At 56.7% G+C, this 23,223-nt stretch overlaps 2 protein-coding genes across 6 annotated transcripts; both read right to left on the bottom strand.

Moving 5' to 3' along the window:
* Positions 1-330: 330 nt before the first annotated feature.
* Pold1 (DNA polymerase delta 1, catalytic subunit) lies at positions 331-16,409 on the bottom strand. Its single transcript, XM_032893760.1, is given in 27 exon segments — positions 331-481; positions 796-893; positions 966-1,018; positions 1,283-1,396; positions 1,480-1,612; positions 2,010-2,112; positions 2,189-2,341; positions 2,649-2,824; positions 3,345-3,482; positions 3,587-3,682; positions 5,348-5,495; positions 5,741-5,854; positions 6,140-6,307; positions 6,419-6,507; positions 6,588-6,779; positions 7,087-7,197; positions 7,399-7,539; positions 8,569-8,673; positions 8,888-9,054; positions 9,302-9,431; positions 9,502-9,583; positions 9,668-9,836; positions 9,911-10,036; positions 10,115-10,261; positions 10,716-10,829; positions 11,195-11,384; positions 16,338-16,409. Coding segments are annotated over 26 exon segments (3,363 nt in total). The 5' UTR covers positions 16,338-16,409; the 3' UTR covers positions 331-375.
* A 493-nt stretch (positions 16,410-16,902) lies between these two features.
* Positions 16,903-22,288, bottom strand: Nr1h2 (nuclear receptor subfamily 1 group H member 2). Of its 5 annotated transcripts, none has more exons than XM_032893742.1 (10): positions 22,119-22,261; positions 21,888-22,019; positions 20,983-21,040; positions 20,793-20,906; positions 20,241-20,629; positions 19,880-20,139; positions 19,600-19,779; positions 19,060-19,159; positions 17,652-17,860; positions 16,903-17,420 (listed from the first exon to the last, which is right to left on the bottom strand). In XM_032893742.1, the coding sequence occupies exons 5-10, from the start codon at positions 20,470-20,472 to the stop codon at positions 17,274-17,276; spliced, it is 1,128 nt and encodes a 375-aa protein (XP_032749633.1). In that variant the 5' UTR covers positions 20,473-20,629; positions 20,793-20,906; positions 20,983-21,040; positions 21,888-22,019; positions 22,119-22,261; the 3' UTR covers positions 16,903-17,273. The 5 variants fall into 5 exon arrangements, with proteins under 5 accessions (XP_032749633.1, XP_032749631.1, XP_032749634.1 ...); XM_032893740.1 differs by having other exon boundaries at positions 20,241-20,531; positions 22,119-22,157; XM_032893741.1 differs by having other exon boundaries at positions 16,929-17,420; positions 20,241-20,522; positions 22,119-22,288.
* Between the last annotated feature and the right edge of the window lie 935 nt (positions 22,289-23,223).

The following is a 23,223-nucleotide window of genomic DNA, read 5'->3' as shown; positions in this document are numbered from 1 at the left end:
CCCAGGCAGACAGACCACCGGGACCCTATGGTGGAAGCACCACTGTGGCTGTGACATGACAGGGAGGGTCCCCATGCCCTGAGGTGTAGAAGCCTCTGTGCTAGGGGGTGCCCCAGGCCTGGAGGGAAACAGGACAGCACTTGACACCAGCTGGGTGACCACCAGTCCCCGGGGAGGGGCAAGACAGAGTAGCAGGGTTCCATTTAGGTTTCAAAGGGAAAACTGAGATGCTAGCCCTGTGTGGACACAGGCAGAGGCATTGGGGCTCCAGGGGGTTGTACAGAGCCTATACCATGAAACCCAACCTTTTCCCAAAGACCACAACACACAGCCAGTAGCAAAAAGTCTGAACTTTATTCCCTGTCCCTTGTCAGGTCACCAGGCCTCAGGGCCAGGAGGTCCAAAGCGCTGCAGCAGCCGTTCCTGGTCCTCCAGGTCCTTGCGCACCTTCTTGCGCATGTAGAAGATGGGACAGTCGCGGCTGTGGAGGATAGTGGTCAGGGGCTGTTCCCAGGACTTTGACCCCTACCTGCTGCCCACCCAGGGGAGGGGGCTGTTTGCTTAGCGGGCACAGGGAAGCCGATAACAGCAGTGCCCTGAGAGGTAGCCAGCCGTATATCAGCTGTCACCTGGCGTGGGAACCCGCCCCGCCCGCCTGTTCCCTGGGGAAAGCCCGGCCCCACCCTGGGGGAGGTTAGGCAGGGGCCAAGCCCAGGCAGACCCTGCCCGTGCGCGCGCGGCAGTGAGGTCCTACAGCTGGGTCAGGAGTCTGGCAGCAGGAGGGGGAGGGCACACCTGGTACAGATGACATCCTCGTGCAAGCTGCCCTGGCAGCGCTGGCACTGTGTCCAGAGGCGCGAGAAACGTTCCTCCAGGGCATTCAGGTGTGACACCTGGGGACACAGTGGCTTGAGCAGGGCTGTGGGGGACCAGGCAGGTTCCAGCTCCCACCCTGTTTCACTCACCTCCTTCTGATAGAGCTCAGACTCCCGTGGCTGACAGAACTTACACACGGCTCCTGGGGGTGAGGTGAGGTGAGGGTGGGGGTGTCAGCACAGAGGTGCTGGGACCAAGCCAGGTCCTAGTCTCCCATCCCTGCATCTCTGCTCTTCTCCACCCGCTGCCCATCCCGGCTTCTGAAAGTCCCCAGAGGCAAAAGAACAAGGGCCCAAGTGTGTGGGGAAAACTCCCCTGGGGAACCCCGGAGCGGGCGAGGACCCTCCGCTGAAGCGCAGGCAGGATGGAGTCCAGTGGGGATAAGGGCTGTAACTCTGGGTCTCACCTTGATGGTCGATTACGGAGCGGCAGCCAATACAAGAGTTTCGGCGCTTGGTGAAGGCCAGAAGGCCGCCCACCTTGCTGGTGAGCACGGTTTTGCAGCGTGTATGGTCACCGCCTAGAGGAGGGGAGCTGAATGGCCTTGTCCCTGTCTCTGCCCCTTCCCCGCCCACACTCCCTCCTGAGGGGGGTCCAACTTACGCAGCAGCACTGACTCCGCGCGGCCCTCACCCAGAATGGGCTCAAAGATGCGCAATAGCGGCTTGGCCAGCTGCTGCTCCAGGTAGTACTGAGTATCAATGGGCAGGCTGTGCTCCAGCACAAACAGGGGGTCCTGTGGGCAGGCCAGGGTCACTGATGGCCGGTGACAAGGGTTAGGGGCTAGGGAGCTAGAGAGCTGCAGACAACTCCTGCAGTCTGGTAAAAGGGATGGGCCTGGAGCTGTGACTCTGGTCTGTGCGGGGGCCCTCAGATTGCCAAGAGTCAGCTTCCCCCAGGGAGAAGGGCCATGGAAGGGGTGCGGGGGTCAGAAGTATCAAGGCTGAGAATTGGGTGGCTTGGAGATGACAAAGACCCAATAGAGCTGGCACCGAGGGTGGGGAGGGGTGGAGAGGGCACAGCAGCCAACTCTACACAGGGAGGCTCTACACGAAGTCTGGCCCAGGGGCATGACTGCCCAGAGGAAAGCAGAAGTGAGAATCTGGGAGGGGCACAGCCCAGGTGGGCCTGACCTCCGACTTCATGTAGGCGGCCACACCCTTGGCAGCACCAATGATCACGTAGGGGACTCGGTCGCCCAAGTTGGGCGCACTGCCGGGGTCACGCTTCCTCATCCTGCGGATAGGGGAGTTGGATGAGGTTTGGGGAGGGCTGAGTGGACCCAGCTGCAGGAGGCTGTGCGGCTCCCCACCTCTCAGCCAGCTCCACATGAGCCTGCTTGCCCGCGTAGTCTGCTGCTGCGCGGGTCAACTCTTTGGTGATGACCAGTTGGGAGATGTCTATGCGGTTGCACAGCAGGTCCGAGATGACATCCTTTGCATGGGCTACTGCACCATCAGGGTCCCTGAGAGAGGACATCACCAGGCACTGCTGAGGATGGGGCCACAACTTCTACCAGCTAGGATCTAGGCATCATGTACTCTGGGCTGATACTGAGGTTGGGGTTAAGGGCAGAGGCGGGAGAGGCCACAGGCAATCACAGCTGTCAGCCTGTGGTACCACTGCCCCTCCCCCAAGCCATCTGTGTTTTTCAAGGTAGGGTGCGAGGCCCCTGGGTCTGAGGGAGGCTGTCTTCTTGGTCTTGGTGGGACACACACACACACACACACACACACACACACACACACACACACACACACACACACACACACCGATCCACGAGGATTCTGCGCAGAGAGGATGTGACAAGGTTGGCCACCAGGGGACAGTTGTCCCTACGCACAGCCTCCAGGCCCTTGCAGTCCATTCTGTCATGGGCATCAGAGCGGGAGGAGAAGAGCAGGCCGGCATAGCGCTTCTTGCTGATGAGCAGGTAGGGAAAGTAAACCTGGGAAGGACCCATGGGTGGTAAGCACGTGCACTTTCCTTCACCCTGAATCCTGAGACCCATCAGAAACAGAACAGGCAAGGAAGGACCCTTGACCTTGGTGAAATGAATCCTAAGAAGGTCCGACACTCTCCACTACCCCAGAAACCCACTTGACACAACGCCACAGGCCCAGAGCTGGCCCCTACATTATGAAACCCAGACAGGTGACACTATAAAGCCTTGCAGCCTTGGGAGGAGACAGGATCAACTGCGTCTTGAGCTGAGAAGGCCCTGGATGAGCAACCAGGGGTGTCTGAACATTGGTGAGGACTGGAGGCGATGTCCAGCACCCAGAGCCACACACATGCAGATCCAACAGAGGCCTCAGCTAGACCCCACAACACTGCAAGGCTTCCAGCCTAGGGACCCCACGCTATTGCACTGTTGGCCTCTGCAGGGATGCAAGTAGTAAGAGATCATCGCTAATCGATAAGACCCCTAATGTCTCCACTGAGCCAAGTACAGGGGACACACGCACCTTCTCGAACTCCAGCCGGATGGGTGATGGGAAGTGACTGGATACCCAGTTTGCAGCCTCCCGCCCCAGAGACATTGCCTCGGCCACAGAGGAGACACCAAATCGGCACATCACAGAGTCAGTGTCACCGTAGACCACCTGCCAGGGTACATGTGTGAGGGATGTCTCTTCTCAACCCAGGAGCTGCCATGGAAGGAAGCCCAGGGACCCCAGAGAGCGGGCAGGTGTGACCAGGCCCTGACCTTGGCGTTAGCATCGTAGCCATTTTCCAGAGTGTACTTGGTCTCCACTAGCTGCTTGGTTTTCTCAATCATCTGCCGCCCGAACCCAGTGACACTCTGTTAGGAGCAAAACCAGGAAGGGTGAGAAGACAGGTGCTGTACGCAGTGGATCCAGCTTGGGGAGGACTCACCCCTGCCACTTTCAAGCATCACGGACCATACACCGCAGGCAGGTGTATCAAACAGGTGACTGCTGCTCCAAGGTGTGTATGTTCTCGGGGGACAAGGAGCCACTCCCTCCCTGGGAGTGCAGCCTGGGTCTCAGTAGAGTGGTAGAGTGAGCAGAGGCTCTACCTCTGGGCACACCCAGCCCCTCACTGGGAGATTTTAAGCAGGGGCTAAACCATTGAGCTATATCCCCAGTCTTCTTTTTATTTCAAGATAGGGTGTAAGCTACCCAGCTCTGAACTCCCTGAAGCCTAGACAGGTCTTTTCCCCCCGGCCTCACAGCCTCACAAACAAATGCAAGAACAGGCTGACATCACCACACCCTGATGTCTGTTATTTTACAGATGGGGATGGGGCTGGCTGGGTAGCGGGGCGTGACGAGCAGAATGCTCTCTGTCTTCCCCGGGTTTCATGAGGTCATGGGACATCCGAGGAGCCCACACCTGACTTGTCTCTGTGCACCTGCTCTGTGCTCCCTTTTCTCAATTTTATTCTGGAATGACTCAGTAGCTTGTTGTTCCCCCATGAGAGGTGTGAGAGACAGACAGGGTTATTATTTACCAGTGGCTCCTTTGGCATAAGGTCCCAACACCCACCCCATCTCTGTGGGATGCTAGGAGTGAGGATGGCAGGCAGGCAGGAGGGCAGGAGGGCAGGAGGGCGGGCCGGCCTGGCCAGGGGCCCAGCTCCTGGGAGACACCCTCTGAGTGCCTGGGCATCCTTCCAGGCACTTAGCTTCCCCGAGCCCTTGAGTCACACCACAGATCTCTGCTCACAAGAGGAGGTAACAGGGACTCTGGGATTATGGGAGCTGGAGTGAGCAGCAGCTTGTGTTAGGCACTCAGCCTCTACCCTGTAACCCATCCTGTGAAAACCCTGCCCCCTTGCTCTGGACACTCCCTAGCTAAGTGCTCCTGACACATCGCCTCACTGCTGAGACAGCCAAGTACCAGGACTATGACCACATTGGGTAGCAGCACCTCAGGCCCCCTCACAACAGGATGGTCCACAGACCACGCATGGCTGCACCTCAGGCCTCACACTCTCTCACTGTTACTCTGTTTCTGTCTGAACCCAGCGCTGCCATGTTGGCCAGGGAGGTGGGGCAGTTCTTTTCTACTCCTGTCCCAGCTGGTGCTAGCCACGGTCCTCACTAGAGTCCTCACACTTGGGACAGAGGCCATCAAGTGACCCACTGAATCCAGCCTGGCCATGCCCCTCCCCCCCAAAGATGTGAAAGAGGTGACCGGAGGGGCAGCTGCTAGGGTAGGGAAGCCCAGTGACCCAGGGTCCTGAGCACTTTCCTCACCTGAGTCACTGGCAGAGCCCTGTAAGCTACTGAGCCAGAAACATTACCTGACCACAGCGTCCCTGTCCTACTAGCCTGTGAGCGAGAGGTACCAAGGACAGACAGGCACTCTGGTCTCTGATGACCGTTCATAGGGCACAGAGCATGGTCTCACATTGGTGACATACTGGCATACCCCCTGACCCATCTGACCCCTCAATGCAGGACAGTAACCCCAGTCGCCCATCAGGGTCCCAAGGGCTCACCTGGGAGATCTCCAAACACGGCAGCTTGCCCACCTGGGCACCAGTGAAGCCATACACAGAGTTGGCACTCACTTTTAGTGCCAGCTGCCGTCCATCCAAGACCTGTCGCCGCAGGGGGTCCGTCTCCTGAGCCAGCTCAGCCTTGGCCCTAGGTGGAGGGGGGATGAAGGCTATTCAAGGGGACCATGGTTCTCTGGGAGGCACCCAGGCATGGACACCGATCAGGGAGGGGTGCCAAATATAGCAGAGGCGCTGTGAGCTGCTCAGAACGCAGGCCGGCTAGACACAAGGGTGACGCCTGGAAAGGCGCCTCATTTAACACAGCCACAGCCACAGAATACCAGGGCTAAGTCAGCACAGGGATCTGAGCATAGAGCAGAGCCCACAGCCCACCTCTTCCGGGCACTCAGCAGATTCTCCAGGATCTGGGGCAGGAGCCCCTTCCGCACAGATGCCTTCACAAACTCATCCCCAGTGGGTGTCTTGATGAACTCATCTGGTTTAAGGCTGGGGAAGGAGGAAACACAGGAGGCTGGGCTTCTGAACTACCTAGATCCCCCGTAGCCTGTCTTTCCCCAGCTTCCCCCAGGCCTACCTCTCTCTGCAAACCTCCCCCAGGATCTGCTTCAGCCTCCCCCAGGCCGGCCTCTCCATTAGCTGCATCCACAGCCTGTGGAATCCCTGACTCCCCTGTCTCCCTTTCCGTGGACCTGATTCCTGGGCCTGATCTATCAAGCCGTGAAACCAGAGCTCAGGGTGGTTTGGGGGGCATCCTGGATAAAGGCAGCATACCCCAACTTCTGGGCAGCCCCGGGCCGTAGCAATGTGGTGTAGCACAGATTGTGGGCCATCATGATGGATGGGTACAGAGAGGAGAAGTCCAGGGTGGCAATGGGCACGTCATAGTACCTGAGGGAGAATTTGGGGAAGTCAGCACCACCCAGCCCCTACCCTTGGGCCCTGACATTTTAACATTCTTATGTTCGGGATCTCAAGTAGTCCAGGCTGGCCTTGAACTCCTCCCGAGTGCTGGGATGACAAATGCCCCACTGTGCCCAGCAGGGTCCTTACCCTTTGAGGGGCTCAATGACAGTGGCTCCTGTGTAGTCCTCACCTCCCTCCGTCTTCACCACAGGCATCAGCAGCCCCTGGCGCATGGCCTAGAGAGAGGGTGGTGTGAGTATCCGGGAACCAGGTAGGGTGTGTACACCTGTGTGGCCGATCGGTCGCAGCCACTCACCTGGCGCAGCAGCTGAGACACGACCTTGACCTGCTGGCCTCGGCTGAGCAGGTACCCAAGGGGTACACCAGTGACACGCGCCATCTCCACATTGTTCACCAGCACCATAAGGCGCTCAAGTAGGCGAAGCGGCAGGAAGGCATCCTTCAGGCAGTAGACGGCCAAGCGGCGACGCGTCTGTTCATTCCCGTTCTGGGGATGATGGGCATGTGGGGTCAAGGGCTCAGCGGGGGCTCAGGCAGGGGTGAGGCAGGGGCTCAGGCAGGAGCTCAGGCAGGGGTGAGGTAGGGGCTCAGGTAGGGGCTCAGGCGGGGTGAGGCAGGAGCTCAGGCGGGGTGAGGCGAGGGCACAGGCAGGGATTCAGGCAGGGACTCAGGCAGGAGCTCAGGCAGGGGTGGGGTAGGGGCTCAGGCAAGGGTGAGGCAGGGACTCAGGCAGGGGCTCAGGCAGGGGCTCAGGCAGGAGTGAGGCAGGGAGGGGCTCAGTGGAGTGGTGGCACCTGCAGGTCGGTGATGATGCTGTGCTGTACGTCCTCCTTCTGCTCACCCAGGAAGTGGAAGCTCACAGCGTTGAGCGTGTAGGAGCGGAGCTTGTACTCCCGAAGCAGCACCTGGACAGGTAGGGGTGCGGCAGGGCCTCAGAGGTGTGAGGAAGGATTTCTCTGGTGCAGGGTGCAGCCTCAAGGGTTGTGGGACGGGTCTAGAGGGTCTGTGGCACTGAGGTGTGGGTGGGTCAGGGTGGAGCCTCAGGTGGGTAGAGTTTTGGGTTTAAGGCAGAGTGTTGGGGGTTGTGGGGAGTCCTACATACGTACCTGCAGCATATCCATCTGAACGCGACCCACCATGCTGACCACCTTACTGTCCCGCCGGCCCACCTGCCTTGATTGGAAGGAGGAGTCACGGATGTTGGAGCGGAGACCAGTCACACGGCCCAGGAAAGGGAATCGGTCCACCTGAAGAGAAGCATTGGGGAGAGCTTTGCTATGGTGCAGACCGGTCAAGCCCAACTCCAAACCTAGACTTAGGACCTCAGGATACGGACAGGAACCAGGACAGGGACCAGCCATGGTACTCCTGGGTCTGGCAGAGACCGCTTGGGTGGGATGAGGTATAGACCAGGGACAGAGGTGAGAGCTATAGCCCCGGAGAGACTGAGAGACTGGGGGCCTGATGAGCTTAGGTAGAGACAAGGACTATGCCTCGGGTGGGGGCAGAGGGAAGCAACAGGGGTGGCTCTTGGGTACAGACCGGCAGAGAGGGAGTCTTAGGGGAGAGGGGCCAAGGGTGAGACACAGGACATGAGGACTAGTGTCTCCCTGCGGCTGGGCAGTCAAGTCTGCTCGGCTTACGCATCGCCAAATGGGCCACAGACGCAGAAAACAGGAAGGTGATACAGTACATCCTATCGGGGCTGAACTGAATCCCCAAATAATACTGATTCCTCCCCTTCGTATCGCTTGTGACCCCATGTGTAACAGAGCTTGCCCTAGAAGAAGGACCAAGGGAAACTTCACTGAGGCACAGAAGAAAGCCCAAGCAGAGGCAGGCCAGGACAATTAGAACCAGGCTCAGGAGGGCCCACCCTCAGGCTCACAGAACACTGGCATCCTAGAACACCCAGAGGCTCGCCTCTGCAGCCTCCCCCGCCAGACCAGTGTGCGTCCAGTGAAAGTGGCTAGTGTGAAAAGGCTCACGTGCTCCCTTTCGACAGCACCCAGCCCTCCAACGCACCGAACCGAGCGCCCCTTTCCTTCTTCCATGCCCGTATTTCCCCCTCACCCCTTGCCCGTGAACTCCAAAGAAGGCCTAGCCACGATGGCAGCCGCGGCGACAGTGTGGAGGGCAGGATTCTCAAGGCAGGCACCTGTGCCTCCCGCTGGAGCGAGGTAAGGCGCACCTGGGACTCTGCAGCGGCCAGCCCAGGGCAAGGTGGCCCCAGCGGGAGGAGAAACGATCCGGAATGAGATTCCAGCTTCCCTCACCTTTAAGGTTTGTGCCCGAGAGATGAGGTAGGGGAGGTCAAAGTTCTGAATGTTGTAGCCGGTGATCACGTCAGGGTCCATGGCGAGGATGAAAGTGGCCCAGGCCTGTGGAGGGAACACGAAGGTTGTTTTTGCCTCAGATTCCTTCATTTCCAGAAGATTTAAGGCAACCTCGGCACTTACAAAAATATCACGGAACTCGGGAAGATATTTAGCCCAGCCCCCAACCCCAGCCCCAAGGACATGGTGTCACTACAGAGAAGGGTCACTGGCAAGGCTGGGGACACAGGGCAGGTGGCTCTGAGGGGGCAGGACCCACCTGGAGCAGGTCTTCTTCCCGTTCATAGCTCTGTACTTTGGCACCCAGGATGGGGGCGCAGGGCCGCAGCGTGAGCGCTAGGCGCAAGAAGGGCTCTGGCTCACCCCAGCGCAGCCCCAGAGAACAGATCTGGATCACGGGGTCACGCTCAGGCTCAGGGAAGATGCCTGCAGAGAGGAGGACACAGGGACCTCACTGCCGCTCTTCCCTTGCCCTGTCGGTCCACTCCGTCCCCACACCTGCTCACTGCCTCTCCCAGCTCCCTCTTCCAGCCACATGGGTGGGACGGCCCCAGGCCCTGGTGCCTTTGCGCTCAGAGCTCCCCTTCCACCCACTCACCCCTCCACCAGGGCCTGGCACATCACGGATGTCCAGGGAGAGGGAGGAGGAGCGGCGCAGGCTCTCCGGACAGACCTTTTCGGCCAGCACACTCGATGTCGAAGCTAAGCACACGCAGGGGTGCGATGCGCTGCCACTGCCCTTCTGGTGGGTGACTGATCACGTCTGACCACAGCACATCCACCTCCAGCTGACACAGTGTAGCCTGCGAAGAGGCACAGGGTGGGGTTGGCACCGAGCCCTGGCTCACCGCCCCTGCCCCAGGGAGCTCTTACCTTCTTCTCTGCCCTCTGAACGTACTTTCCAGCTGGGAGCTCCAACCAGTTGCATCCCACAATGTCAGCATCCACCATGAACCTGGAAGAGTGGTGTGTCAGCTGGCAGGGGCCACCTGAGGGGGCAGGGGTAGGAGAAGGGCAAAGGGGGGAAACAGGACAGCACCGGATCTCAAAGTCCACGTTGGCTTCATAGGGTGCGAAGCTCGGGGTGCCCAGGCCTGGCACTCGGATACCCTGTTCCAGGAGGCGGCGGGCTGGCGCCATCAGGCGGGGTAGTGCCAGGGTGATGCGGAGGAAGGGAGAAGGGCCGTGGCCATGGTACCCAAACATGCCTGCAGAGAAAGGAGGTTGGCACCTTGCGGGGCTCCCCACCCACCACCCCCTGTGGTCCCTAGGCCACACTCACTCTCACGGGAGCACAGCTCTATAGCTAGCACTGCCGGCCCCGAGAGCTCCTTCCCACCACGCTGGTCCCGGCTGATGGCTGCGTTCAGCTCCCGCTGTAGCTCACTCAGGTGCTCAGCCCCGAAACCTGGTGTTGGGAGATCAGTCAGAAGAGCAAAAGAAGTTCTGGGGTCCAGGAACAAGTCCCGCAGGTCAGGGCACTCACCCGGAGGTGCAGGGGTGTAGAAGTAGGGGGCAAAGCCGTGGATGTGGCAGCAGACGGAGAAGCCCTCATCGGTGACCCCAAAGGCCCTCAGTATGGGCACTGAGTTACGAGATGCGGGGGGTCCTTCTGGCAGGGGAGGTGATGTGCCTAGGGGAGGGGGGGGTCAGAGAACACACCTCAGGTCCCCAGGTTTCCACCCCGGGGCCCCGCCACTGAAGCCTCGGGATCTCGCCCTTCACAGTCCTTCCTGATATGGGGTTACAGTGGAACCCAGACTTTCCCTTGGGGTGCTGGGGATAGAATCTGTGGTTGGTTAGAGCCACACCCCAGCTCTCACTGAGGGATTCCAGGCAGGAGCCCTCCCACTGAGCTGCGCGTATCCTAACCCCCTCCCTCCCCACAGTAAATACTCTAAGAACATTTATTTGCTGATGAGTGTGGAGGTCAAAAGACACCTTTGGGAGCTGGTTCTCTGGTGTCAAGTGACTTTACCCAAGCCCAGTTTACAGAGCTCTGAGCCCGGCTCCCACACTGGGAATGAATGAGGTGAAGCACATCCTGCCCGGCTTGGTTCAGCCCCCGCCTCCCCCTGCCGACTCACCCACATAGTGGTCAATCTCCAGCTGCTGGAAGATGAGGGGCTCCGTGCTGGGGTCCAGGGCAAGTGGGGTGGGCCGCAGCCACCGTGGGTCAATGTCTGCAGTGGAAAACTGCCCTGGATTGAAACAAGAGGCTCCATGGATGCATCTTCCACAGAGGCAGTTGCCCTTGCCTCACAGGGGAGAGCTGGGTGGGCGGTCTGGGTTAGGTGGTAGGAAAGACCTTGGGTCAAGGGCTAAAGCCAGGAAGTGCAGTCTACACTGGAGAGAATGAGCTAGGAGAATTACTCAAGTCTAGGAGTTCGAAACCAACCTGGCAACAACAAGAACCCCCTACCCCCCGCCCTGAAAAGCAAGCTGCCAGCCAGGAGGGTCCCCACCCCCCACCCCACACGGACACAGGGTCGGGAGACCCTCGGTAGGTGCAAGCCATCTTTCAGTATCTCTATATGGGTAGGACGGGTCGGGAAGTGGGGCCTACCACCCACAATGCCCTCAGGGGGCAGCTGCAGCTCCTCCTCAGCCTCCTGCAGCCGATTCTCGGCCTCTATCTCCTCCAGCAGCGCCAGGTTCTCCTCAAACTTCGACGGCTCATCTTCATCCCAGAGGCCCTTGCAAGCCCGCTTTGGGGGCACCCCAGAGCCGGGCGCTTGCCGCCGTTTACCATCCATCTGTGGGCAAGTTGGGGCTCGATAAAGTCTAAGTGGGGCCTCATTCCCCTCTTCTCTCCCTCTGACCTGAAGTTGGCCATGTAGCCCAGGCGTCTGCCCGTTTCTGTCTCCTCAGTGCTGGGATCCCAGACGTGCTAGGGACTGAACTCGGGCCTCCATGCTTGCACAGCAGACACTCCACTCACCCAGACATACCCCAATCCCCGTATCCACACACTGATGGCTGACTAGGTGATGGGAGACCCAAGAGGAAGCAGGCCTCTAGGAGCCTGCCTCTGAAGGATGGTTAGTTCCCAGCCTCCCCAACCCCTCGGAACCAGCTGAGCCCAGTGAGGCAAACTGAAGCTCTGAGCCTAATCAGACCGGGCTGTTTCTCTCAGGTCTCTGAGGAGGCAATGAGAAGTCTCCAGGTCGGGAAGAAACCCTTTCTCAAAACACAAGGTAGGCAGTGCCTGAGGCGTGATATCCAGGCTCGACCTCTGGCCTCCACCCACATCCACACACGAGCACAAACTGTGAATCCATCCTGTGTCTAACAATGGAGTTACTTGCATGGCTTCTCATCTCCCCACAGTCCACCGGCTAGGAACCGCTATCACCAGGAAGCAAGTAGTCCTGGATCACATTTGCCTACAGAGCTGCTCACACTGTGGACTACAACCCCGAGGAAGCCAGGACTGAGACACTCGTCAACAGCTAATACCCAGGAGCCAGCTTAGAATCGCACAGGTAATGAACCCAGTGTTTCTGGCAGTGGCTGCCTAGGCCGTGGATACACAAGCAGCCCACGAAGCCACCACCTTAGGTACCGAGTCGACGTCTTTACTGTAGTCTCTGCTCAGAGAAATATAATGGTTCAATTACCAAAAACAAAGACTGTGTTTTCCTACTGTCCCCTCAGCGTGCATTAACTGAGCACAGCTCTGGTTTGTAGGGCCTTTGAATGTTATAAGTGACTGTCAGCGGGACAGCCACCCATGTTCCTGTGACCAGTCCCTCAGGCAGGCTCCATCAGCAGCGCTGACTAAACTCACTGGCTTAAAAGGGGTCCTGTGCTGAGGAGGCCAGCCTGAACTACTGAGTTCCTGGACAGCCATGGTCTAGAGCCTGCTACACCACATTTGCTAGTGTTTTGTCTAGGCTCTGCCCCACAGTTACCTGGCAATAGCCAGGCGTGCCTGACTCACTATAAAAGGGGCTGCTTGCCCCCTCCTCTCTCTCTTGCCTTCTTGCTCCCGCTCTGTCCTCTTCTCCCTTCCCTCTCTCCCCTCCATTCTCCGCTCCCCTCTCTCTCCATGTGCTCATGGCTGGCCTCTACTCCCCTACTCTCTATAATAGACCACGGTGCCTCAGGGGGAAGGCACCCCTTTGCCCCTCACCTGACTACACATCCACCAAACATATTCCTTCTCTCCTTATCCTCTTAAAAAACACAACGATGTTGGCGTTCCTACAGCACAGCATGTAAGAGAATGAGGTTGCACTGAATCTCTAGTGACTGGCTTGGGTACCTGTACTCCAAGGAAGTTGGGAAAGCACCAAAACTGGCATGGGGTGTGTACCCAGGCCAACTTCATAGCGACTGTGTGAAGACCTGAACTTCTTATGAGACCGAAGAAAACAAAAACACATCAGCAGAGCCTGCAAGGGCCCATGTCTGTGACAGGGTCAGCGGCTTTCCTTATGCAGGACAGTCACTGAAAATGTGGAAAGCACACGCATGGTCAGAAAAAAGAATATAAAACTTGTTGCTGTTGTTTGAGACGGGGTTTCTCTGTGTAGCCCTGGCTGAACTGGAACTCAGTCTGTAGATCAGGCTGTCCTGGAACTCACAGAGATCTGCCTACCACTGCCTCCCAAGTGCTGGGATTAAAGGTGTGTGACACCACAGCCCAGCTTATAAACTTTTTTAAGCAATAAGAAGTAAGGCTTGGGGGTTGGGGATTTAGCTCAGTGGTAGAGCGCGGCGTGCCTAGCACACAAGGCCCTGGGTTCGGTCCCCAGCTCCAAAAAAAAAAAAAAAAAAAAAAGAAAAAAAAAAAAAAAAAAAGGCTGCACCCTGTTCCCAGCACCACAACACAATGGTCAGTAAGGCCGGCTCCAGGGCTTTGCAGCCCTCTTCTGGCCTCAGGGGGAACTGCACACACACAAACAACTAAAAAGAGAATAACATTTTAAAAGAAAATCCTTGTGGGCTGGTGAGCCCGCTCAGAGCACTGACTGCTCTTGCAGAGGACCTGGGCTCGATTCCCAGCACCAGCTCATTGGTAACTCCAATTCCAGAGGATCTGACCACAATGGCTATTTCAGGTACCACATGTGCACTGTGCACCAATGCACACACAGGCAAACACTCAAAGTATAAATAAATCAATCTTTAAAAGCTCTCCAGTAAAACAGGTCCTGGGTACCCGACACAAGACTCCTAGCTTCTACAGAGTGAGGAGACTGATGTATGGAATGTTCTGGATGGTGTTTGCCCCCACACACTAAATAAAAATCACACCTCAGTCAAAAACCACAGGTGCTTAGCTGCAACAATTCTGTATGTGAGAGCTGACCCTAACAGGTGGGGGCATATGGAGAACCTGCTTTTACAAGGTTATTTCCGGAACCATTGTTTAAATCCCTAAGGACTGGAAACCACCTAAATGTCCTCCCTGGGGGGACAGTTTCAAGAGTCCCTTAGTTCCATTCAATGGAGTACTATGCAGCTGTATAAAGAAATGAGGAAGCCATATAGTAATATGAAAGGTCTCAAAGAGGCTTTGTCTCTAGTAGGTAAATCAAGGTGTGGAACAGCCTGAGTCTACTTTTGTTTTTATATTTTACAAAAAGACAAGGACATCCAAAGAGAGGATTATCGCACAGCCGGCTACCTGAGAAGTTGGGACAGGAGGGTCCTGCGTTCGAGCTTAGACCACGCTGCATTGCAAGATCACATTTTATAAAGCTGGGGAGCAAGGCTCTGGGTACTGAGCTGTAGTACCCAGCTTTATAAAATGGGGGCTGTAGGTACCGTGTCAGACCCCTAAGGATAGAAAAAGCTGCTGAAACAGCCAAGGAGAGGCAGGCAGGTGTGGTGGCTATGGACGGACTGCGTGCTAGGAACTGCCTGCACTGCCCCAGGTTGAGCTGGCAGATCAGGTCACTAGACTGCGCTGATGCACGTGGATGCTGCTCTTAGGGGACTCTGGAGAGGGTGCTGGTGGTGAAGTGTCACGCCAGCTACAACTTCCCAACAGTTCAACAGGAAACACAGGCACACATGCTGCACAAACAAATGCCACTAGACACCACTGAGGACCGCTGACCCAAACAAGGGACATACCTCTGCACTGCACAGAAAATGAGCATCGGTCCCTCACCAGGTCAGGAAGCAAAGACACCTCCTGGAAGGAGGCAGGGGAAGCGTGGAGCTGGCTCCCACAGAACAGAGTGGGAAGGCGGTGCTATAAGGAATAGCTCTGCCAGTAAGTCGCTCACAACATCCCTCCCGGAGATAAGCCAATCCACACTGGGTCTGGCAGCACCCATAACCCAAGATGTACATACCTCAGGGCAAATTCAAAGCCAATCTGAGCTATAAAGCCTGACTCTCAAAAGCCAGTAGAGGTCTGGGGATTGAACTCAGCAGGGCTCAACACCCAGTCACACCCTAGCCCCTCACGGAGGGAATTCTTGGCTGTACTGCTAACTATATACCCAGCCCTCTTTTTACTCATTTTGAGACAAGGTCTCACTAAGTTGCCCAAGCAGGTTTAGAACTTGCCACTCTCCAGCCTCCAAAAGCTTAACAATTGTTTTATGTCACCTCTCCCAGGACTGCCGAATCCAAATACTCCTGTACCACTCCTGGAGGGTGGTCCCTCAAGCATCTCCCACTCCCACTAACTGCTTCTGTCACCTCAGTCTCCCCTTATCCCGGACAGGCATGCTCCCAAGATAACTATCTTGGAGGCACAACTTCCCTCCTCCCCTCAGGACAGTCAACCCAGGTACAAACCCCACTCACTAGAGGGATGCTCTCTGAAGTTACAGCATCCTGCAGGACAGGTGTCTAGACTCCCACTCATGCTGTGGTGACAGTGGTACGCTAACACAGTAACCATTCATTTTCCCCAGGGTATCTCACACAGTGAGCTTCACACTTGGTTTCTCTCCTCTGGGACCCTGCAGTGACAGCTGCTCTGGGACTGTGGGACTGTGGGATATGTCTCACCTCCCCCACCAAACACCAGGCTGGGTAAGCAGACTGCCCTATCTAGTATCAATTTGCTTGTTTTATTTATTATATAAAGCATCACATCCGGTGTGCCAGCGGAATAGATAATTGAGCTTGTTGGTCAAGCTGAACAGCCTGAATTAGATCATACGGAACCCACATAGTGGAAAGAGAAGAACACTACAAAGTTGTCCTCAGATCTGCACGTGTGCACCACGGCGCGCGCGCGCGCGCGCGCACTAAGAAAAAAGGAAAGGTTGAGGCATTGCTTTTTCTCCCATTCCTACTTTTTTTTTTTAAATTTGGGCTTTTGAAGCAGGGTTTCTCTGTGTATCCCTGGTTATCCTGGAACTCAACTCTGTAGACTAAACTAGCCTCAAACTCAGAATCGCTTGCCTCTGCCTCTCGAGTGTGGGGGATAAAAGAGCGCCACTACTCCCGGCTCATTCCTACTTCTTACTGGACTTTCTGATACTGTCGCCTTGCCTCTTGTACAGGGAGCTGACACAAGTGCCCTGTACTTCCGCGCCTCCAGCCCGGCTCTCGTGCACGCCTTTGCGCTCACACCCGGACAAACCAGCGCACCCCGGGTCCTCAGCTCCTGGGGTCCGTCCTTTGCATTGCCAGCCCTGCTCTAACCTGTCCCCAGCTGCGGATATCCCGCGAGCTCTTCGCTCGAGGTATCAGTTGCGTGCACGAGCAACCCATACTCGACTTTCTTACTTACCCGCGTCAAACAGCTTTTCCCGCCACAAGGTACGCCGCCGTGACCCATGAACCCTACGCGCGCAGGCCCAGAGATGAGGCACGCCCGCTAGGCCCCGCCCCTGGCCGGCTAGGGTGGTCAAACCACGTCCCTTCCAGGGAGGATCCACAACCACGCCTCTCGCAAGTGGTCCCGCCCCGTGACGCTAACGGCACGAGGACACACCCCCAGCATCCAGGCTCAGGAAGCCGGCTTGACCTGCGGTACCCGAGCGCCCCCAGCAGGAGCGTGGGAAGGTTGCCACAGTGGGTGCTACCCCGCTGCTTTTGCTAAGTTTTTTTTTTTTCTCAGTTCCTACACACCCGGGTTCCTGTATAATTTCTGTTGCCCCACAAATCACTTCCTGACTTGTTTATGTCACTCGTGGCCAGATGTGCAGTCCCCAACTTTGGAAACTTGGCCCTAGCTAAGTAAGTGTCCTTTTAGTGTCTCAAACTATGCTGTATAAAGATACCTGTCTTCAGCGGCACCCCTCTACCCCCACCCTTGTGGTCGAACCTAGAACCCCTCCACGTTGGGCTCAAGAATGGCTTGTACTCGAACTTTATTTTATTTTTTTTATTAAATAAAAGGGGCAGAAGAGGGGGCCTGTGGTCTCCCAACTGTGGGGAGCCACCTGCCCTAACCTCTCTCCACTCAAGGTGCATGGTGTGGTAGGCTGAGGTGTAAGCTCGGGAGGGAGGGCAGCTGGTAAAGATCAGAGGCTAGGGCCTGTGACCCTCACCACTCCTGGAAGACTCGGCGGGTGGGGTGGGACCTTCTAGTGCCAACTGCCACTCGCTCGGCCCGAGCCCAGGGGACTGGGCTGTGACAGTGTCCTCCCACCCCAGAAGGAAAGGCAAAGGAAGCGTCCATCTGCAAGAAGACACCACCAAGGCTGGGGCACTTGTGGCGGCCCCTACTCATGCACATCCCAGATCTCGGACAGCAAAGGCGGCAGCTTCTTGTCCTGGAGACGCAATGCGAAGACCTGCTCTGAGTGCACGGAGCTGAGGGTGCGCAGGCTCACCAGCTTCATGAGCATTCGTGGGAAGCGCAGCTGGTCCTGCCGGGGAGAGGAGGCAAGTAGATCCTATAGGAGGCCCTGCCCTACAGAGCCAGCTTTGTCTGACAAGCCAGTGCTGTGAGTGGTCAGGCCAACCTCAAACCCAGCCCAGGGTTTGGGACGTGTGTGCTGACCTCACTAACAGGACCTGAGAAGAAAGGCAGGCCCCAGGCTCAGTGTGCCCCAATGGGTGCCACCTGACCCTAATACCGAGCCCGCCAGCTCCTGTACCTGCGGCCGCTTGATCCTCGTGTAGGAGAGGAGGGCCTCCACGTAGGGCTGCTGCAGAGCCTCCACACGGCTGGGCTCCTGCACATTAGGCCGGTCCGCTGAGAAGATGTTGATGGCAATGAGCAAGGCATACTCTGCATCGTCCAGGCCCAGCCGACGCATAGCCCGAGAGAACTCGAAGATGGGATTGATGAACTCCACCTGCAAGCCTGCAAGAGCGACCCCAGCACAGCTTCACACCTCACCCTGGTCCCAGGGCAGTCACACGGGGAGGAACAGTCAGTGACAGTTACTCCGCCTTCCTCCCCATAGGACCATGTAAGTGACTGTTACATAGTAGCCATGCCACCAAGACAGCACCCATACCCTTCCTTCCACACACACTGGAACCTCATCCTCTCAGGTCCCCCCATCTGCCCTCAGGAGGGCGGAGGAAAGGCACTGTGAACCCTTAGGTAGTTCCCACAGCTCTAATATGCTATGATTCACTCATGGACTGTTACGTGTACCTACTGTGTGCCAGGCCTTGGAGAAGAGTGATTTACAGCCATCACACCCAACCCCTTCTCTATAAAGGATAATATATTCTAGGCTACCCTGGCCTGCAGTGAGACCCCAAGAAAGCAAAACAAAACCATGTAGGCAGGTTCCAGGCAAGATAGGAGTTGTCACCCGGTTCAAGGGACAGTGAATGCTGGCCCCTGATGCTGGACTGTGCTGATGGGCAGACTCAGCAAGGCACCCAGTGCCTGGGAGAGACGATCGACAAAGACAGAGGAGAATGGAGGCCAGGTCCTGTCCCAGCAGAGGGAATACGGGAGCTGACAAGCTGGCATGGCACCCTGCGTGCTGTGGGGGACAGATGTGGTGGGAGGGTAGTAGCAGAGGGCCCGGGGCCAGGCAGTGAAGGAGCTTGGGTAGGAAGCCGAAGATCCTTTCCAGTCCCACCTTCCAAGGCCTGACTGCCTGGGGCTCCGTGGGGTTCCTTCAAGCCTGGCTGCAGAGCCTTTGCCCAGGCTGGATCACAGGGAAAACACGTTTTTCCCTAAATCTGCCCTGCTAGTAAGCCACACTGGAAGAATCCTAGGACTCTTCTTGTGTAGTAGAAGAGTTGGAAGTGGGTGCCTAAAAATACCGAGAGGCACCCAAGGTGTCCTGGGAAGCCGAAAGCTGAGGGAGAAAAGTTGTTCGCATTGGCTGGCCATGGGCAGGGGCCCTGTCCCACCATCACACAGGTGGCCAGATGAGCTCCCCATGAGACAATCAGCGGCCTGTGCTTCTTCCTGATCTCCTGCCAGAAGGCCAGGGGACGGCAAAGCCTCCCCATATCTGGTCCTGCTAAACATGATCTTTCTCTTGCCAGTGCCTGATCTGGAGGTCCGACGGGGGCAGAAGCCCTAACACTGACCTGCACGGTGGAAGTCGTCCTTGCTGTAGGTGAAGTCCTTCAGGAACGTGATGCACTCCGTCTCGTGGTTGTAGCGTCTGGCTGTCTCTAGCAACATGATCTGGAGGGGACAAGGTACAGGGCTCTGCAGCTGCCCCGGGGTCAAATGTGCCAAGACCAACTGGCTGCCACCAGACATTCTTAGCTTTCCTTTCTCCAACTTTACCGCCCACTGCCCCCACCCAAGGACATTAACCACACATTATTGTGAGGTACAAGAGTTTTGATTCTTAGCACTTAGAACTTTATGCACAGTTGACTCTCAAACTTCGTTATCCTTGAGTTGGCTCAAATGTCCACTCCCTTCAAGTCTCTGGGGCGTATTTCCTCTTTGACAGTCCATCCCATAGTCTCCATTACTCCCACCTCAGCTCACTTCCCTTTCCCCCGTGGCTGGCTCACTGGAGGCTCCAGATGGCCACACCCCACGAGGGTTAGGATGTGCCTGGACTACATGCAGCTCTGACCTCTGTCCTAGAGCCTAGTTCTCGTTATTAGTACCTCGATGGTGGATGCCTTCAGGAGGGCGATCTGGTCTTCCCGGCCCAGCTGCAGGAACCCTGGCACCTGCTTGGCGAAGTCCACGATCTCCTGGACTGAGATGATGGCTAGCTCAGTGAAGTGGGCAAAGCGTTGCTGACGAGCGTCTCGGGACTGAGGGTCTGCACCCAAGGGCCAGGGCTGGGACACAAAAGGCCAGGGTCACGTGGGAACTCGAGTGCCCTAAGAAACCCTCCCTAGCCTGGGTGGGCTCTGCCCACTGGGCCGGGCGGGGCGATACCGTGACTTTAGGCTGGTCGGAGAAAGATCGCTTGTTGCACTGCAGCTGCGCGGCAACTAACTGTTGGATCATCAGCTCCTGAGCCGCTGTCAGCTGGATGCCCTCTCCTTCCCCGGAGCCCTGGCTACTTGCTTCCGAAGTGCCAGGGGAGGCTGCAGGCCGGGCTGAGCTACCGGATGCTGGCTCAGTCGGGGGCGGTGGCTGCTGCTGTTGCTGCTTCTGAATCTTTTTCTTCCGAATCTGCTCCTCAGAAAGCACGCCTGCAGGAAAGACAGCCTCAGTGGTGGGACCCACCCTCACTTACTCCTCCCCGTGACCTGACGAGGACCCACGCTCTGTCTAGCCCCGCCCCTGCACTCACACTGCTCCCGCATGCCAGCCTCCTTGCACTTGCGCAGTCTGCAGAGCTGGCACTTGCGCCGCATGAAGGCATCCATCTGGCAGGTTCCGCTGCCCCGACAGGCATAGCGCCCGGCCCCACCATGGACCACGCTACGCCGGAAGAAGCCTTTGCAGCCTTCACAACTGAGCACATTGTAGTGGAAGCCCGAGGCCTTGTCCCCACACACGCGGCACAGCTCATGGCCCAGCATCTTCGGGGCCGGACCCTTCTTCCGCTTGCGCTCAGGTTCATCCTCTGGCTCTAAGATGACTTGGGGTGAGCAGATGCCATGAGAGATAGCGACAAAGAGAAACAGCAGCCTGGGAACAGGCCATGGGAAGTCCCGAAGCGAGGGTGAGAGGACAGGGCTGCAACGCCAAGGGAAAGATCTGCAGGTCGGCAGGCTCCCAAGAATGAGTCGGAGGTGTCAGAGGGAAGAGGAAGGAAAAGCGAACCGAAAGACAGGGGCCACCGTCTCCCCACCCTTCCCTCACAACGTCCCACACCCCTGTTCCTGTCTCCCTGTCTCACCCACGATGTAGGCAGAGCTGGACCCTTCAGAGCCTGGAGGTGGATCAGTCTCCTGCCCCTCCTCCTTAATAGTGGGTGAAGTGGAAGAGGTACTGGGCTGGGGAGAACCATTCCCTAGGAGAAGGAAGAGGGAACAGTGAGCTTCTCTTACACTGTGGGAGGGGCCAGGTAGGGAAAACCCATCACTCACCAGGCAAGGGAGTGTCCAGAGAACTTGTGGGGGAAGACATAGTGGGTCACGAAGCAGCCTGCTGGACATAGGGGACCCAGCCAATTACAGAGTGTCTCTCCTTCCAATGCTCAAGGGCTCTCGAAACATGATCCCATGCAGCTCAGGCTAAACGAACTATGTGGCTGAACATCTTGAACCACCTCCAAAACCCTGGAACACACTACCCTACGCTGTCTTGGGATATTCCCCACACTCCTGCCTCAGTCTCTCAAGTGCTGGCATCACAGCACTGTGCCACTATACCTCAGTGTTTTTACTTCTATATTGAGCCCCCACTGCCAGCCCTAGTCCCTTATAAACATCACCCTGAACATCCCCAACCACTTCTGCTCCAACCCACTCACTGCTCCCTCCACCTCTCTATGATTCATGACCTCCCATGACAACTCCCGCTGCTCTAAGAGAGCCCAACAACTCTAATTCCTCTTCTTTGGTGAGCACCAACTGTGCTCTTATCATATAGGTGATCCTAACTTTGTCCCGCCTCTCCCATCAGGTTGCAATCATTACCCTCCTACCACAGGCTTCTTCAAGGCTTTAACCCACTTCAATACAGACCCCAGACCCTACCCATCCTATCAGGTCCCTGGTCCCGCCCCTTCTCACACTGGGGCAGATACCCAGATTTAGCCCCGCCCCTCCAACTCCCCAAAAGCCAATCATAGGTCTTCATTGTGCCATGCCCTCCATGCCTCTGCCCACTCCCCCAGCCCCCTCAACAACAATCCAGGCCCCGCCCCAAGAATCAAGAAAGCCTTCAATCACAGGATTTATCTACAGCGTGCCTCCCGCCCATGTGCGTCCCGCCCTCGCCCACCAACCATAGGTTTCCCCTACGCCACGCCCCGTGGAGTCACGCCCACCTCGTTCCAGGCCCCGCCCCTCTCCGTGCACCAGGGGGAGGCGGGGCTCATGACTGCACCGGCGATCGTGAGGGGGTCGCAGGAGGGGGTCTCCTACTTCGTTACCCTGGAAATGGCTGTGGGAGGCGGGAGCTGCGACAAAGTAAGGGAAGGAGGCGCGCGTTAAGCTGGACCCGCAAAGATCCGCGTACCCGTCCCAACCCCACCCGCCCGGCCGCCTGGTGCACTTGCCTCTGTGTCCGCACCGGTGATTGCTCCTCCACAGCACTTCAGAAGTAACTTCAGAAGCCTGGGAGTAGCTCGGAGCAACAGCGCTTGCTGAGCGAAAAGCAAAAGTAACTTCGCCACTTCTTCCGGCAACCCCGCTGCGCGTCACTTCCGGAAGTAGGCGGGCCGGGAAAGGTGACAGACTTCCGGTCTGCCTAGGCGCCACCGAATGAGAGGCCTTGGCCGGAAGTGGGACACCGGAAGTTTATTTCTTCTGGTAGTTCCCCTCTGGGACTCAGAAAAAAGTTCCGGAAAGTTCTTTTGTTTCTTTAAACACATGACTAACAAAGCAAGTTGTTTCCCTTTTTGATTAGTCTAAAGTTCTCTACGTTTGTAGAAGTGCTGCATGGTTGGTTTTTATTTTGGTTTTGATTTTGAGACAGGATCTCATATTTCAAGGGGTGGCCTTGAACTTCTAAGCCAACTGCTTCCACCTTCCCATTGTTGCAGAAGCACATCCACTTACAGCCCAGTATATTGGTTCTAAATAGGTTAAATCTGGAGATGTCATATTGTTTGCAGGATGATTTTAAGCTTAAAATGGAGGCACGAGGGCTCTTCATACCTTGAACTTCTCCAGCTCAGAGGTTGTGCTGCCCTATCCCAGCTGCTTGCCCTTCCCTCTATAATCCAGTCGTTTTGAATACTGGGTTCTTTTTTTCGCCTACCCTTATTTATTCCCCTGGCTCACCTCTCTCCCCTTCTCCTTTCATGTCCAGGCTCTGGCGGTCCCGATCTCTCTCTCTCTCTCTCTCTCTCTCTCTCTCTCTCTCTCTCTCTCTCTCTCTCTTCTCTCTCTCTCTCTCATTCTCTCTCTCTCTCTCTCTCTCTCTCTCTCTCTCTCTCTCTCTCTCTCTCTCTCTCTCTCTAACATTTTATGTAAGTACTCCCTGTCTTCAGACACATCAAAAAAGGGTGTCGGATTCCGTTACAGATGGTTGTGAGCCACGCTATAGTTGCTGGGAATTGAACTCAGGACCTCTGGAAGAGCAGTCAGTGCTCTTATTCAACCCAACTCTGGACTCTTTTGATGTGCCTACGTCTGGAACTTTTCTATATAAGAAGTTAT

Source organism: Rattus rattus, chromosome 2, assembly GCF_011064425.1.
Source record: "Rattus rattus isolate New Zealand chromosome 2, Rrattus_CSIRO_v1, whole genome shotgun sequence".
Classification (NCBI taxonomy): domain Eukaryota; kingdom Metazoa; phylum Chordata; class Mammalia; order Rodentia; family Muridae; genus Rattus; species Rattus rattus.
Note: the sequence above shows the minus strand (reverse complement) of the source record. Positions and strands in the feature narration are given on the sequence as shown.